The sequence below is a fragment of the Meles meles genome, chromosome 16 (genome assembly GCF_922984935.1).
Source record: "Meles meles chromosome 16, mMelMel3.1 paternal haplotype, whole genome shotgun sequence".
In the NCBI taxonomy this organism is placed as follows: Eukaryota; Metazoa; Chordata; class Mammalia; order Carnivora; family Mustelidae; genus Meles; species Meles meles.
Window position 1 is genome coordinate 77,001,082 of NC_060081.1, and position 14,856 is coordinate 77,015,937.

Genomic DNA, 14,856 nt, shown 5'->3' on the forward strand with positions numbered 1-14,856 from the left:
ACAAGCGAGAAACAGAACTAGGTGAGGGCCTCTCCCAGGGGTCAGAAAGAATGTTCTGGTAGGGAGCTGGCGTCCCACGGTGCCCGTCCTCCCGCTCTCACTGTCCACCTGACGTTTCTCCCCCGCCCTTTAAGCCTTGCTCCCAGACAACCACCCCTGGGAGCCTCCTCCTCTGACCGGAAGTCATCACAATGGGCTCTGTGACATCACCAATGGCCCGGCCCCTGGCTCCCAGTCTCCAGGTGCGCAGGCAAACAGACCCACCATGAGCAACTTGGTCCCCCATCTCGGCTCACCATGCGGACGCTAACATGGTTCTTGTTCTTGTCTCTGTGCCTCTGCTGCGGCTATGCCTTCGTGTTTTCTCCTCTGAGGGAGAAAGTCAAAGAACCCCTCGGGAAGGTGCCTTGCGGAGGGCACTTTCGGATGAGGCAGAATCTCCCAGAGCATGCCCAAGGCTGGCTTGGGAGCAAATGGCTCTGGCTCTTTTTCGTAGTTGTGCTGTATGCGATACTGAAGTTTCGAGGAGATAGTGAGAAGAGTAAGGTAAGGACGGCCCCATTTCCTCCCCTTTCCCCGTTCCTTCCATCTCAGATGGGTCAGGCTTGGCTTAGTCCTTACAGGCGGGGCCTCTCAGTAGAACGAAGTAGGCTTCGAGGCACCTGCCTGGTGGTCCTGCGACGCGTCAGCACATTCATTTCCTAGCGTGTCCTTAGGGAAGACAATGGTCCCCAGACCCTCAGGGGTCAGGGCTAGCGGTTGAAGACGACCTTCCACTTACTGGCTGATTAAAAGCTTGGCTTGATATCTATCTTTTTTTTTTTTAAGATTTTTATTTATCTATTTGACAGCTATAGAGAGAGAGCACAAGTAGGCAGAGAGGCAGGCAGAGGGAGAGGGAGAAGCAGGATCTCTGCTGAGCAGGGAGCCCAATGTGGGACTTGATTCTAGGACCCTGGGATCATGACCCGAGCCGAAGGCAGCCGCTTAACCAACTGAGCCACCTGGGCGCCCTGCTATTTATCCTAATAAATGAGATTTTTTCTAATGGAGAGATTTAAGAACTTGGTGTGTCTCAGGTCAACATTATTCAGAGACAGATTCACTGCCCCTGATTCTTAACTTCCCTAAAAGAAATTCTTTATTTCCTTATATTGTTGTTTTTTTTTTTAAATTCTTTATTTTTTACAAGTTGCCAAACTGATGGAAATGGTATCATTATTCCAGGTAAGGGAAAAGACCTGTCGTGAAGGGATAAACGTGTAAAGAAGTGCAGCTCCTCAAAGTGACTGAACAGTCCTCAGATGGGGAAAGGGGGAGAAATACGGCATGTTTTCTGCTAGACAGCCCAACACTTCATGACCCTGTGTCCAAACTGAGAGAGCAGGGGTTGGCAAGCCTTTCCTGGAAAGGACCAGAGAGTAGCTATTTTCAGCTTTGCAACACATACAGTCTCTGTTGCACGGACCCAACTCTGCCATTTTAGCCTGAAAGCAACCTTATGTAATGCGCAAATAAATGAGCAAGGCTGTGTTCCAATAAAACTTTATTTACAAAACAACTGGTGGGCCAGAGTGGGCCATAGCTTGCCAATCCCTGGGCTAGAGTGCAGTGGGAGAACCATCTTTTCTTAGGGGAGCCCGACTCTTGGAACTGTGTCTAAACCAACAAAGGCAACCATATTATTCACCCTGAGTAACTTTCTTGACAGGAGCAGAATCCTTCTGCCCTTCGAGGCTGTTCATTTCGCTCTCCACTAAAGAAAAATCAAAATGCTTCCCCCAACAAAGAATACGCGTTCAATACCTTAACCCAACTGGAGATGGACCTTGTGAAATTCGTGTCCAAGGTGCGGAATCTGAAAGTCGCCATGGTAACCGGCACTGGCCTCAAGCTTCAGAACTTGGAGGTCCCTGCAGACCCACACAATAACATCACCATCTATGAAATATGGGGCGAAGAAGACTCGGAATGAGTGGATTTGTGTGTCAGAGTGTTGACAAACCATATGCAAACCAATAAAACTATTCTGATGAAAAAGAATTCTCCAAGTTGGCACCTTTTTTTTCTTTTCTCCTTTTTTAAAATGGAAGAAAAAAAACAATACATGGGAGGCCAGTAACCACAGCAGTTACTCTCTTGTTTTTGCCTTCTTCACCAGCCCCAGCGCAGTGAGTGGTGAGGAGAGCACAGAGGGCAACACGGTCACAGAGGCAGCCTTCTCAGGGGTGACGCCCCGGCCCTGGGGGGCGATTAGGCTTAGGAAATTTGGGGTAAGATGTAGACACCATATTCACAGTAGTTACCTTTGTAGTAGCGGTTTGTGCAAAAGATGGAACCAATTTTTATCTTTATAATTTATTATAAAGGCCCACTTTCATTATAGGTTTAAAAGGAAATGATTGAATTAAGAGGGTGTGTGTGTGTGTGTGTGTGTGTGTGTGTGTGTGTGTGCATGCGTGCGTAAGTCAGAGAATGGTGGATTCTAGAAACATTTGATTTTCTTCTCACCAGAAAAGTCTTTTTATTCATTCTGTCTTGTGCATGAGATGTATGACTTTTTCTTCTACCAGATGTCTAGCTGGATTAAGAAATCGAGAATAGATCTGTATTTTCAATGGAATTTGGATACAGATGAGCTAACCAGGGTTTCCCAAAGTAGTCGATAAGAATGTTTATAACGCGTATTTAAACTGGGACATTTTTGCATGTTAGTGCGGCTGATGGGAACTACACTCGCCCTTAAATGAGCTGTACTGACCCCCAGTCTAGGTCAGCGGGCAGCCTTGCAGACCCGCAGGTGTGAGCCTGGAGAAGACACGGAAGATCCCTGTACCTACTTGAGTCCAACTTGTGCGTGACCGGCAGAGGAGTGCAGAATCTCCCTCCGTGAATTCCCCCTGTCTGGGCCAAGTCTTCAGGCTCCGTCCCATGTGTGTGTAGGAGTCAGACCTCAGACCATAGCCGCCGGCCCCTCTCTCCCCGTCTTGTTGCTCCTGAACACTTGACTCTTGGTCTTGACTTAACAGGATGGGGGAAATGGCAGGAGTTGAGTTGTGCCTTCAGTATTCTGAGTAGTTCAAGCAAATGGGACCGCGTGAATTGTCTTCCCAGTACGCTTGGAGGCACCAGCTACCGCGGCTGTCATCTCTGATCTCAACACGGTGTAGATGTTAGATGAATGGAGATCATCTAAAAGGCCAGGGAGGCGGCAAACCCAGCCCGCTGCCCATTTTTACACTTCCCACGAGCTAATAATGGCTTTTTTATTTTTAAGTGGTTGAGAAAAGAGGAGTAATATTCCATGACCTGAAAGTGACATGAAACTCAGACTTCAGAGTCCATAACGTTCGTTCATTGGCACCCGGCTGCTCGCATTCCCGTCCAGACTGCCTGTGGCTGCTAACGTGCTTGTGGGCAGGCTTGAGTTACTGCAACACAAACCCGACGGCCCACAGAGCTGAAACGTTGACTGACAGCCCTTTACGGGAAGTTTGCCAACCTAGTTTATGCTAATCTTATTTACACGCTAACAAGCGGGGAGAACGGTCAAGGGAATCAGATCTATTCAGCTGTAAATGTCACAAACCTCCCGCGTTTGTCTGCTAGCGAACATGGAATTTTATAAATCACAGCTTTTGTAGTCCGTCCTGGTCATGAGCAATAAAAGATGGGGTGGGGGAAGGGGGGCGTGTAAGAAAATGCAGAGAACCTCGCAATTTCCTTAGAGCAAGGTGACCGAGGCTATACATTAGAGCAAAATCTGTGCGTTTGGATGTAGCAATTTCTATAAAATTGTGTTCCTGAGTCTCGGCCTAGCCTCCTGCCGAGCTCTGCAGACCACAGTTTGGCCTGGAGAACAGTGTTTTCTGAACCCAGTCAATCACATGCAATGTTTTCCTGCAAAAATGCGTTCGATTCGCCATCTAGAGCTTAAACTACTGAACTCTGCTGTTCTAGCATAAATTCAGTTGCTCCTGTCACCACACTCCGTGGTTTCAGAAGAGCAGTTGACAGGCCAAGGGTAACCGCTGGCTCCCTGTGGTCCCCTGGGAGGCTGGGAGGAGGGGGCTCGCGGGGGGAGGGGCGCACACAGTGTTTGCTCCCTCCAGGCCAGCGGGAGGAGGAAGACCCCAGTCTCACAGGAGGGAGGGCGATCCAGGAGTGACCGCTCTCACACAGCTACTGGTTAGAAACAAGTCCCTCGGGGGTGGAGGTTCCTCCCAGTGTGAGCGCCCGGACTGGGGCCCACGCCAGACCCCGCAGCAGAGAAGGAGGCTGCTCTGCGGGAGGGTACAGGGACTAATGAAGAAGTGGGAGGCCCGTCGGTGCCCCCCTTGGCCCGGTCATCCGCAAGGCCTTTCTCCTGTATCTGGGCACAGGTGTGGGGGGTGCAGAACCCTGGGGGTCCCCGGGGGGCACCCAGCCCTGTATAGCCAATCTCTCTCTTGAATGACTGCGACGGAGCGGTCACTGCCATGTTCACAGCCCTAGCTGAGTCTTGGATTTCAGCCCCGACGCCCTGCCGCGTGCTCCCAGCCCACGGAAGCTGGGAGATAAGGAATGCGTGTTGCTTTAAGCCACTCAGTTTTTGGTAATTTATTGACAGAATTAGAAAACAGTAACATGGTGCGTGCACACACACACACACACACACACACGCCTGCCGGATCTCTCCACATGCTCCTTCCCGGGCCTGCATGACCTTCCCTCTGACCCAGGCACCGGCGTGGCCAACATTTTACAATGAGATTCCACATATTCTAGTGAGGGCCACGCAGTAAATCAAAGAGTCTGATGAAACAAACGTGAACGCAACAGGAGTTGTAGCAGTCCCGGACGCATCCCCTCTGGGCTGTCCCAACAGACTCCCAGGAGCATCCCACCCACTACCAAGCCCTGTGACCCAGCTCCTCCCAGCTATGCCATACCAAGCCTGTTTCTGCCTCAGGGCCTTTGCACATGGCCTCTCTCCCTATGGTCAGTTTTTCCACCAGGTGTCACAGTGCTGGTTGCCATGCTTATCATTCTGACCTTTGCCCAGAGGGTCCCCGGCTCAGAGGGGCCTTCACTGACCACCCAGTGACCCCCCCCCCGCCACCCTAGCCACCTCATCCACTTCTGTGTGACAGTATGCTTTTTATCGAGCCGTTTCGTCCTGGTGCCCTGGAACGTGAGCTCCGTGAGGTACAGGGATGGCGTCGGCTGTGGTGACTGGAGCGTCCTCAGTGTCTGGAACAGAGCTGGCATGTAATGGGTACTCCATCCAGATCTCCGAAAACCTACTTGGAACTCATTCCAGATTTAGAGAAAACGAGAGCACAGAGAGTTCTCCTACGCCCCTCCCCCAGCGTCCCCGAATGCTGGCCGCTCAGGTAACCGGGGTAGAATGTGACAACCCAAAGCTGTAACGTGGGGGCAACACTGTGACCTAACTACGTGGATTTCACTTCCTTCCTCTCTGTTCCAGGATCCCAGCCAGCGGCCCACGGAGCATGCAGCCACCCCTCATTGCGGAACAGTCCCCAGGCTCGCCTGTGACGCCCTTGGCAGTGGTGAGGATAGCGACCAGCTGTTCTGTGCAGTGTCCCTCCATCGGGGTTGAACGACGCTTGTTTCCTCGCGATGGGGATGAGGTTATACCTTCTGGGCAAGAGCACAGAGACTTGGTGTCCCGGTGCGTGCACCCCTGCACTCTTCATACTGACCTTCGTCGTTTGGGTAGAGAGGCCGCCTGCTGCTGCACTGTGAGCTGGAAACACCTCAGAGGACGCTCTGAGTCTACGCCCGCCGCCCCTCAAACTTTCACCCACTGCTGCGGGGTCCGTCCGCGGTCTTTTCTGCAATAATTACATCGGCATTTGCATCTTCTTCATTTATTAATTGGGAGACGACGGTAAGGGACTCCTGTCCTTTCTCCCCTGCTTATTTAATTATTTATCGACACCAATATAGACACATAGATATTTTATTTTCTTGTATTAAATTCCAGTATTTTAAAAAATATTTTATTTATCCATTTGAGAGAGAGAGGAGCGTGAGTGGGATGGAGGGCAGGGGAGGAGGAAGGGAGAAGCAGGCTACCCGCTGGGCAGGGAACCTGATGCGGGACCCGATCCCAGGACTCCGGGATCATGACCTGAGCGGGAGGGAGATGCTTAACAGACTGAGCCACCCAAGCGCCCCCAGATCCAATATTGTTATTTATTTTCTTGCTCACATCTGCTGGTTCCCTCAGGTGGGCTCCTGTGTACTTTGAACAAGCCCCATCCTCTTTTGAGAAATTTCTTACTTTCTGGCAAGTCCAGACCTTCCAGGACCATCCTGTCCAGTCCCTGCCTCAGAGTCAACCACTGCTCCAAAGAGCCCTCGTTCCTCACACTGGAGAACGGCGCTCGGCAACCAGGCGCAGGCAGCCAGCCGCGCTGGTCTGCACACGGCTGTCCCAGCTCTCGGCCTCTTCGGTGTCTTAGCTGTCCCCACCCCGGTCTCTATTTCTGTATCAGTGACCGTGACTTAGTCCTGGTGTCTCTGATTCCAGCCTAGCACCTGGGTTCATTCTAGCCACCACCCCACCCCCGCCCCTATAACTCTTTCCTCCTACAGGGACAAACCCAGCCCTCAAGATCTTATTTACGGATTTGTTCAGTTCTAGGACACACATAAGTAGTTCAAGATTTGTGCCCCGACCCCACGAGGAGCACATTTATGAACCAGACCACAGCCTGGCAGCGCCCTGTCCAGATGCTTCTTCCAGGGGCACCTGGGTGGCTCAGTGGGTTAAGTCTCTCCCTTTGGCTCAGGTCATGATTCCAGGGTCCGGGGATTGAGCCCCGCATCCGGCTCTGCTCAGCAGGGAGCCTGCTTCCCTTCTTCTCACTCTCTCTGCCTGCCTCTCTGCCTACTTGTCATCTCGGTCTGTCAAATAAACAAATAAAATCTTTAAATAAGTAAAAATAAAAATAAATAAATTATTAAAAAAAAAAAAAAGCGGGTTCTGGACATGGCTCCTCATTGGCTCGAAGAGAACTTCATTCTTTTACCCGCCCGTGGAGGACTCCATTGTGCGGACAGAACAAGGCTGAGAGGAGTTTGCTTCACCGTCCATGTGGGCATTCAAGTGGTTTCCAGTAGTTTGAAACGACAAATAATGACGCAATGAATAACCTTGTGTGTGAGTGTTTTTGTGTTGTCGGGGGGTTAGTATCTTCCGGGGGCTGCCTACACATGGGATTGCTGGGTAGAAGGGTAGTGCACATGTAGTTTTCTTGCCAAATTTCCCTCGGGGGCGGTGCCAGTGTGCATCCCGGCCAGAGATGCCCATGCAGAGATTTATAAGCAAATGTGGAGGGTTAACCCTAAAAGGCTCTCAGAGCCCGCGGGGAGGCCTGCAATTCCAGAGATGGCCACGAGGTGACAGACAACGCCCACCGCAGAGACTGCACCCCTCGCTGCCAAGATTTTATTTTCTAGGGCCCTGGACAGGAAGGAGGCAGGTGAAGTACGAGTAGTCATCATGCTTTTATTACCAACAGCAACTAGCGTTCACAGTACTAGTTTATATCAGAATGTCATAATTTTATTAACAATTGACATTTGCCGTTTGATTATTTACTCACTCAAGGATTTATTTGTTGTGTGCACTCTTGTAAGCTCTGGGGACAAGAAAGGGGAGAACAGCCCAGACAAATACCCTGCTTGGGGGAGAGAGGCCTTAAACACTCACAGAGAAGTCCAATATGTAGCCTGTCAGGTGCACACAGGTACTACGGAAACAGATAAGCAAGGGAAGGGGTATGTGTGAAGGTGTGGGGCGAGGGGGGCTGGCGAGGGGGGCTGGTGAGTGGTGAGGGTGGCTGGCTGGTTTACAGTCAAGCAGGAGGTCAGGGAAGGGTTCACTGAGGAGTAAACCATGAGGACAACCTAGCAGGAGAGTGTGCAGGACAGACGTGATGGGAAGTGCAAAGGCCCTGAGGCAGAAGCATGGCCAGCAGGATGGAGGGGCACTCAGTGTACTTGGGGTTGGGTGAGTGAGGAGATGATGTAGGATACAAGGAGCGTGGGGGATGCCAGTCATGGAGGCCTCACAGACCATCCACGGGACTTTGGACTTTTCCTCTGTAAGAGATGGGAGCCATGGGAGAGAAATCAGATCCCTAGAAGCCCGGAAAGAGGGCTCCCCACTCCCCGCTCCCTGAACCTGCAATTCATCCCTCATCAGAGAGCTACGGGCAGCCTCCCCAACCCATGGCACCTGGTCTCTTCTCAGGGGACTGTCACAACTTGGTGGGGGACAGCAGCAGGGACACCAGTCGGGGCAACCCCAGGACTCAGAGAGGTTAGGATCCCCCGGAGAAACAAGGCATCTTCCCGGGAGCCCTTCTGGTCTTCCAACTACTTAACAGTCCTGTCCACTCTGGAAAACGGATAATGGGCAAAGCATCCTTGTTCGCAAACACACAGAAGGATCGCATCGGGTGAGATGTGGTTTCATGCTGTCTGTGGCTGAGTCCCCGCTGTGTGCCCCTGCTCCGTCCTTCCAGGGGTCCCTCCAACAGGCTGGAGCGTCCGAAGGATCCCTGCCGAACTCATGAGCTGGAGAAGCTCTAACACACAATCGTCTGCCATTGTGAGAGCCAGGATTGTGCTCCTGACAGTCCCCTCCCCAAGCTCTGAGGGAGGGGGGGGGATGGCAGGTGCGGGAACCCACACACCTCCAGGGTCTGGCTCTGGGGGGTGAACTGGATTCACCTCCATGGGGAGGAGGGACCCCTCCGGCTTCCCCTTGTCCTTCCTCGCTCAGCACTGCAGTCCCTGCTCACCCTCCAGGGCTGAGTCTCTGTGAGACGGAGAGGACCCTGCCAAGTGCTGGCGCTCATGAAACAGCCCTGCCCTTGGTGGGCAAGTGGGTTTGGTCTTGGGAAGACCTCGGAAGGCTGAGGAGGGACTCCCACGCTCTGGAACTTGGGGCACCACGGGGCTGCTCGCTGCCCTCCCTGGCTGTGGATTTAGACGGCAGACGGACACACCTGGATCTCTTGCCTCTTGTTTGGACGCATGCCGCCTGTACACACACCGCCCCACTCCATCAGTCCAGAAATTCCATCATTTCCTCCCTCGTTCGGACATCCATCCGGTTGCCCTTCAGCTAACACCTGAGCACCGGTCCGCACGAGCTCGGTGGGGGTGTGTTGGTGTGGACGCGGAGAGATCGAACCCTTGTGCACCTGCCAGCGAGAACGTGCCATGGGCAATGGTGTGGAGGTTCCTCAAACACTTAGAAACACAATTACTGTGGGATCCAGCAACTCCTCTTCTGGGTAGAAACCCATGAGAGTCGAAAGCAGGATCTCGAAGAGACGTCTGCCCAACGATGCTCCGAGCTGCGGGAGTCGCGACAGCCAGGACAGGGCAGCAGCCAAGGGTCTGCAGGTGGATGGACGGGCAGACGCTGTGGTCGACGGGCACGCTGGAACATTTGTCTCCGAAGCCAGCACCGTGCGGCGTGGACCCTGGGAGCGCAGAGGTGGTCGAATCCTGCAATCGGATTGGAGGCCGTAGACAATTAAGGGAGAGCGACGCGGCAACAAACAGAGAGAAACAAACAACAGCGGTGGGTCAGGAGCCGGTAAATGCTGGGAAGGAAAACGCACCAGAGGGGAGGCATCCTGAGCCAGATGGTGAAGGCAGACCTTCAGGGCAACACCTTGGACTGTGGGAGGTGAGAGCATGGGGGAAGAGCCTCGGGCAGGTGGAACAGCAGGTGCAAAGGCCCTGAAGTTCTCCTCGAGAGCCACTCCTTCCTCTGGAGGACCTTTCATCCGTATTCAGACCTTCACTCCGCTGGAACTGGATCCCCGTGAAGACGACCAGGACATGCCTCGCACATACGCTGCTTTAGCATAAAGATTATTTCCAGCGGAAGGCATCTGAGGCAGAAACAGTTCTCGCTCTCCCCTTTTCTGCCTAAAAGCAGGACATAAATTTCCTGATGGGGAAGGTGTTTCCTCCTCCCTCATACCAGGGAAGGAAGGGTGACTCTTGCCACCGAAGATGGAAGTTGAAACCGGGATGAGTTTGCATAAACAGACCTTAACACGTGGTCCATCAGCCCTCCGGTACGTGCGAGCCACTTCCCGCAACTTACCCCTTGAGCCCAAAACCCTCTTTCTTTTGCTAAAATGGTATCTAAGCCTTGATTCTAACTGCTTCTTTGAATTTCCCTTCTTTTCTGCGGACTCCTATGCCCATAAGTATTAAGAAAAATTGTCTTTTCCCCTGTTATTCTGCCTTTTGTGGTTTAATTTACAACCCTCCGGTTACCCAACCTAAGAGGGTAAAGGGAAAGCTTGTCCTCTCCTACATTTCAGTTCTCTGCCCTCAACACATTTGGGCTCTTACTAGTCTAGAGTTCGGATGCACCATGATTTAACCATTTCCTAACTGAAGGGAGGTCTAGATTCTTCCCAGTGTTCTGTTACTACGAAGGCATATGGTAAGTTTTTCTCCAGCTTGGGCAGGACTCGGTGATCGTCACTTCAAATAGCACAACCACCATCTGCCGGCGTTCGGGTGGCTTCCACAGTCAGCAAACAGAGCTGCCCAGCCAGGCCGGGCACGGAAAACAAAAAGCCCAAAATGCCTTACACTTCACTAATCTTAGAATTCCCAAGTCCCGTTATATGATGACTCATCCCACTTAAACTCGAAGCTGTTTAATGGGCCATCTGGTTCATCAGAATATGAAAGACTTTGCCTAGCGACCTGGCACAGAAACCCCGAGGAAGCAATGGAGCGTTCTCAACCAGGACCGCGGAGGGTCAGTCCCGCGGAGGGGTCAGTCCCGCGGAGGGTCAGTCGCTGGGTGTCAGCTGAGTGTCAGCTCCTTGAGGACAGAGACGTGGTTGAATAAAGAAGCTGCCTTTCATCTGGGCCTATTTTCTGAAGATATTTCCTTTTTTTTTTCTGATCACGAAAGCAAAGCGACCCAAAGCGCAAGTAGCCAAAGAGAAACAGATCAAGTAAACTTTATCAAAATCAAAAACTTTTGAGCTTCAAAGGAAACAATAAGAAAGCACGAAGAGAACTCACAGAACAGAACACAGAACATTTGCAAGCCTTGTATCAGACCAGGGTCTAATATTAATATAGGAAGGCGGACGCCTGCGTGACTCATCTGGTGAAGCATCTGCCTTCGGCTCAGGTGCTGGGATCGAGCCCCAGGTCGGCCTCCCTGCTCCGCGGGGAGCCTGCTTCTCCCTCTGCCTGCTGCTCTCCCTGCTTGTGCTCTCTCTCTGACAAATAAATAAATAAAATCTTAAATATATTATACCTATATTAAGGGGCACCTGGGTGGCTCAGGCAGGCAAGAGTCAGACTCTTGATTTCAGCTCAGGTCATGATCTCAGGGTCCTGGGATCGAGCCCTGCCTCGGGCTCTCTGCTCAGTGGGGACCCTGCTCACTACCGCCGCCCCCACCCCCGCCTGCCTCTCTGCCTACCTGTGATCTCTCTCTCTGTCAAATAAATAAAATCTTAAAAAAAAAAAATAGGCAAAGGACATAAATAGACATTTCTTCACAGATGATGTACAAATAAGTACACGAAAAAGACACTCGGCACCATGAAGCCATCAAGTGCAAATCGAAGCCATGTATGCTCACTAGGACGGTTAAGATATATGTTTTTTTAAGACTTTATTTATTTGAGCAAGCAAGCGAGAGAGAGAGCACGAGTCGAGGGAGAAGCAGAGGGAGAAGGAGAAGCAGGTTCCCCACTGAGCAGGGAGCGCGACGTGGGGCTTGATCCCAGGACCCTGAGATCATGACCTGAGCCGAAGGCAGATGCTTCACCCACTGAGCCCCCCAGGCGCCCCGACAGTTAGGGTTAAAAAGGACAGACAGTAACAAGTGTCAGGGAAGAGGTAGAGATCTTGGAGTCCTCACACAATACTAGTGGAAATGTAAAATTTTGCAGTTGCTTTTGAAAAAATCTGGCATTTCTTCAAAGTGTTAAATATACAGTCACCACATGATCCAGCAATTCCACTCTTCGATGTTCATTGGCGAAAGAAGAAAGCATATGTCCACACAAAAACTTGTACATGGATGTTCACAGCACTGTTATTCATAATAGCCAAAAAGTAGAAATAGCTCAAACTTGTCCATTACACCCGACACTTGGATGAATGAAACGTGCTCTATCCATGCAATGGGACATTACTTAGCCATAAAAAGGAAGGCAGGCTGACCTATGCTAGCAAATGGATAGACCTTGAAAACCTTATGCTAAGTGACAGAAGCCAGGCACAAAAGACTGCCTACAATATATACGATCCCTCAAATTCTGGAGGGAAAATTTCTCTTCTACCCTCTTAGGCGCCAGCCATGGGGACCTGTGAATTAAACTAACAAAAGATCACTCAACAGGAGAAAAGGGTATGTGATTTTTTTTTTTAAGATTTTATTTATTTATTTGACAGACAGAGATCACAAGTAGGCAGAGAGGCAGGCAGAGAGAGAGGAAGGGAAGCAGGCTCCCCGCTGAGCAGAAAGCCTGATACAGGGCTCGATCCCAGGACCCTGGAATCATGACCTGAGCCAAAGAGAGAAGCTTTAACTCACCCAGGCCCCCAGGGCATGTGATTTTTATGAATATTCATGTACACAGGAGTTCCCAGGGAAAAAAAAAAGTGAAACTAAAGAAGTGGAAAAGTCACCCAGGTGGCTCAGTTGGTTAAGCGTCTGACTCTTGGTCTCAGCTCAGGTCTTGATCTCAAGGTTGTGAGTTCAAGCCCCACATTGGGCTCCACACTGGGCATCTGACCTACTTAGAATAAAAAATAAATTTAAAAAAGAAGCGATAGACTCACTAGGTCATTTGCTACTTTCACAAAGGACAGAGGGTCTGAGCTTCATCTTCCGCTGAAATGGAGGTGATGGGGAGGGGGCGAGAACCTGTCCTGTACCTTGCACCTGCTTTCATATCTTCACCTGCCCCCAAAGCATGTTGGCTCTGTGCTCAGGGGCTCAAGAGGTGACCAGCCCCAGCGCCCTGGCATTTCCAGTCCCCGGCTTGTCTGAGGAGCTCTGGGTCCTGGGGGTGGGAAGCCGGGTGATCTCCAAGGAGAAGCTTCACAAGCTCCTAGAGGGGGATTTCTAAGCCAGCAGCCCAAGGCTGCGAAGTCAAGACACAGCAATGAGGAAGGCGGAGGGCCACACGCTTTCCCTTCAGGTTTCTATCTCATCTGCAATTCCAATGACAATTTAAAAAACAAAAACAAAAAGGAGGCTCATTCCTTTCAGGCAGGACTGGCTGTGTCGTTCGAGGGCCTGGTGCAAAATAAAAAACTTGGGGCCTCGCCTCCAAAAATCGTGACTTGCAAGACAATTCCAGAAAAGCAAGGAATCAAGGGTGGGGCCTTTCTGAGCACAGGGTCCTATCTTCTGGGCTATCAGCTCGGTCCCTGGTGTCTTTCTGCTAGTCTAATCAGCATACTCCCTCCTGTTGTCAACAAGGATGGGTGAGCAGGACCATGTGGGGGCAGAGGCCAGAAGTCACTGGAAATGAGCGGGCAGGCGGGAGAAGCTGGGAGATGGGGATTGCCTTCTCCTGGGCACGCACTCCCCGCCGCCACCCTCCCAGTCCCCGGTACCTGCACTGGGTGCAGGGGTGGGAGGAGGGTTCTCAGAGAAGGGATGAGGCTGGAGAGACAGCCACTGTCCAGCGAGTGGCTCCGGACCCTCCCCTGCCCGCACCATGGACAGAAGATGATGGGCACCCAGCTCTCGGCTCCGGGCCGGCTTCTGAGAGGCACAAGCCTTTGTCACAGGATAGACAGGACGTGGGCCATTTGCTGTGTCGGGGGTGAGGGTGGACAGTGGTTAAGGGCATGGGAGTTGGCGTTTGGAAGTCCTACGTTCCTAAACCCAATGCTGCCTCTCCCCAGCTGTGCTCCCTTAAGCAATTTCCTTAACCTCTCTGAATCTCATTTGCAAAATGAGGTTTCCTGTGGGGGCCAAGGGGGTGGAACAGGGTCATTGCCAAGATTCAGTAGCAGAGCACCATGAAATCCTGACTATGATGTCTGGCACACAGTAGGCGCTCTACAATATTACATTATTGCTCCAGGGAAAAAAAAATGTGCTTTGGACAGCCCGGAGAAACAAAGTCTCTTGAAGAAAGGGTTAAAACATTTGAGTCTTAGGAGACGTGTCATATGTTTTTCTGCCTTTGGACCGAGTACACTGCACGTCTTTAACTGTTTTTGGTGACGCAGGGTAGTGGGGTTCAGCACCACTCCCCTGGAGCCCAGAGCTTGCCTGTCGTTAGAAATCAAACAATGGTCTTCATTCGGCAAACCAGCGTCACCCACTTGCCCCAACACTTGGTGTCTTGAGATGTGTGCGAGGCCGGGAGAGGGGTGCCTGGTAGCACCCGGAGAAACGAGGGCATGGCTCCAAGTGGCCACACCACCAGCACGTGGCTGTCTCTGGTCTGTGGCGGGGTACCCCCACAGAAGCCCCAGGCTGGGGGTCCGCCAGGGGGTTTCGATGGTGGAGGCCGACCAAAGGGCCGCAGGCTTACATGTGGAGCAGGTGAACGAGGCTTTGAACCAGAAGCTGATTCTGGGTTCCCGGAGCTTTCCACGGAGGGGTGCCGATTTAGCCAATACAAATCCAAGATGGTCTTTACGGGAACACGATGTGAAAGCCGAAGCCGTGGGGATCAGGGTCAGGTAGGAGGGGTCCGGATCCTGGGGGACCCAAGGGAGACAGGCCTGCAGCCCAGACGCAGCCGGGGTGAGGGCCGGCGCCCCGGTGGGAGTGAGGCCCAACCAGGGTCTGTCGGCCCCAGC

The 14,856-nt window shown here is 51.9% G+C and overlaps 1 protein-coding gene across 1 annotated transcript; it reads left to right on the top strand.

Annotated features, from left to right (window-relative positions):
- Nucleotides 1–211: 211 nt before the first annotated feature.
- Nucleotides 212–1,978, top strand: LOC123927040 (protein FAM209A-like). Its single transcript, XM_045981516.1, has 2 exons — nt 212–546; nt 1,712–1,978. Exons 1-2 carry the CDS (start codon nt 298–300, stop codon nt 1,973–1,975), a joined length of 513 nt encoding a protein of 170 aa, XP_045837472.1. The 5' UTR covers nt 212–297; the 3' UTR covers nt 1,976–1,978.
- The last annotated feature ends 12,878 nt before the right edge of the window (nt 1,979–14,856 follow it).

What these genes read in the sequence shown, in the direction of transcription:
- LOC123927040 (XM_045981516.1), top strand. Translation starts at nt 298, where the DNA reads ATGCGGACGCTAACATGGTTCTTGTTCTTGTCTCTGTGCCTCTGCTGC. An exon ending in GAGATAGTGAGAAGAGTAAG is followed by an intron (nt 547 to 1,711) that starts GTAAGGACGGCC and finishes CTTTCTTGACAG; the next exon opens with GAGCAGAATCCTTCTGCCCT.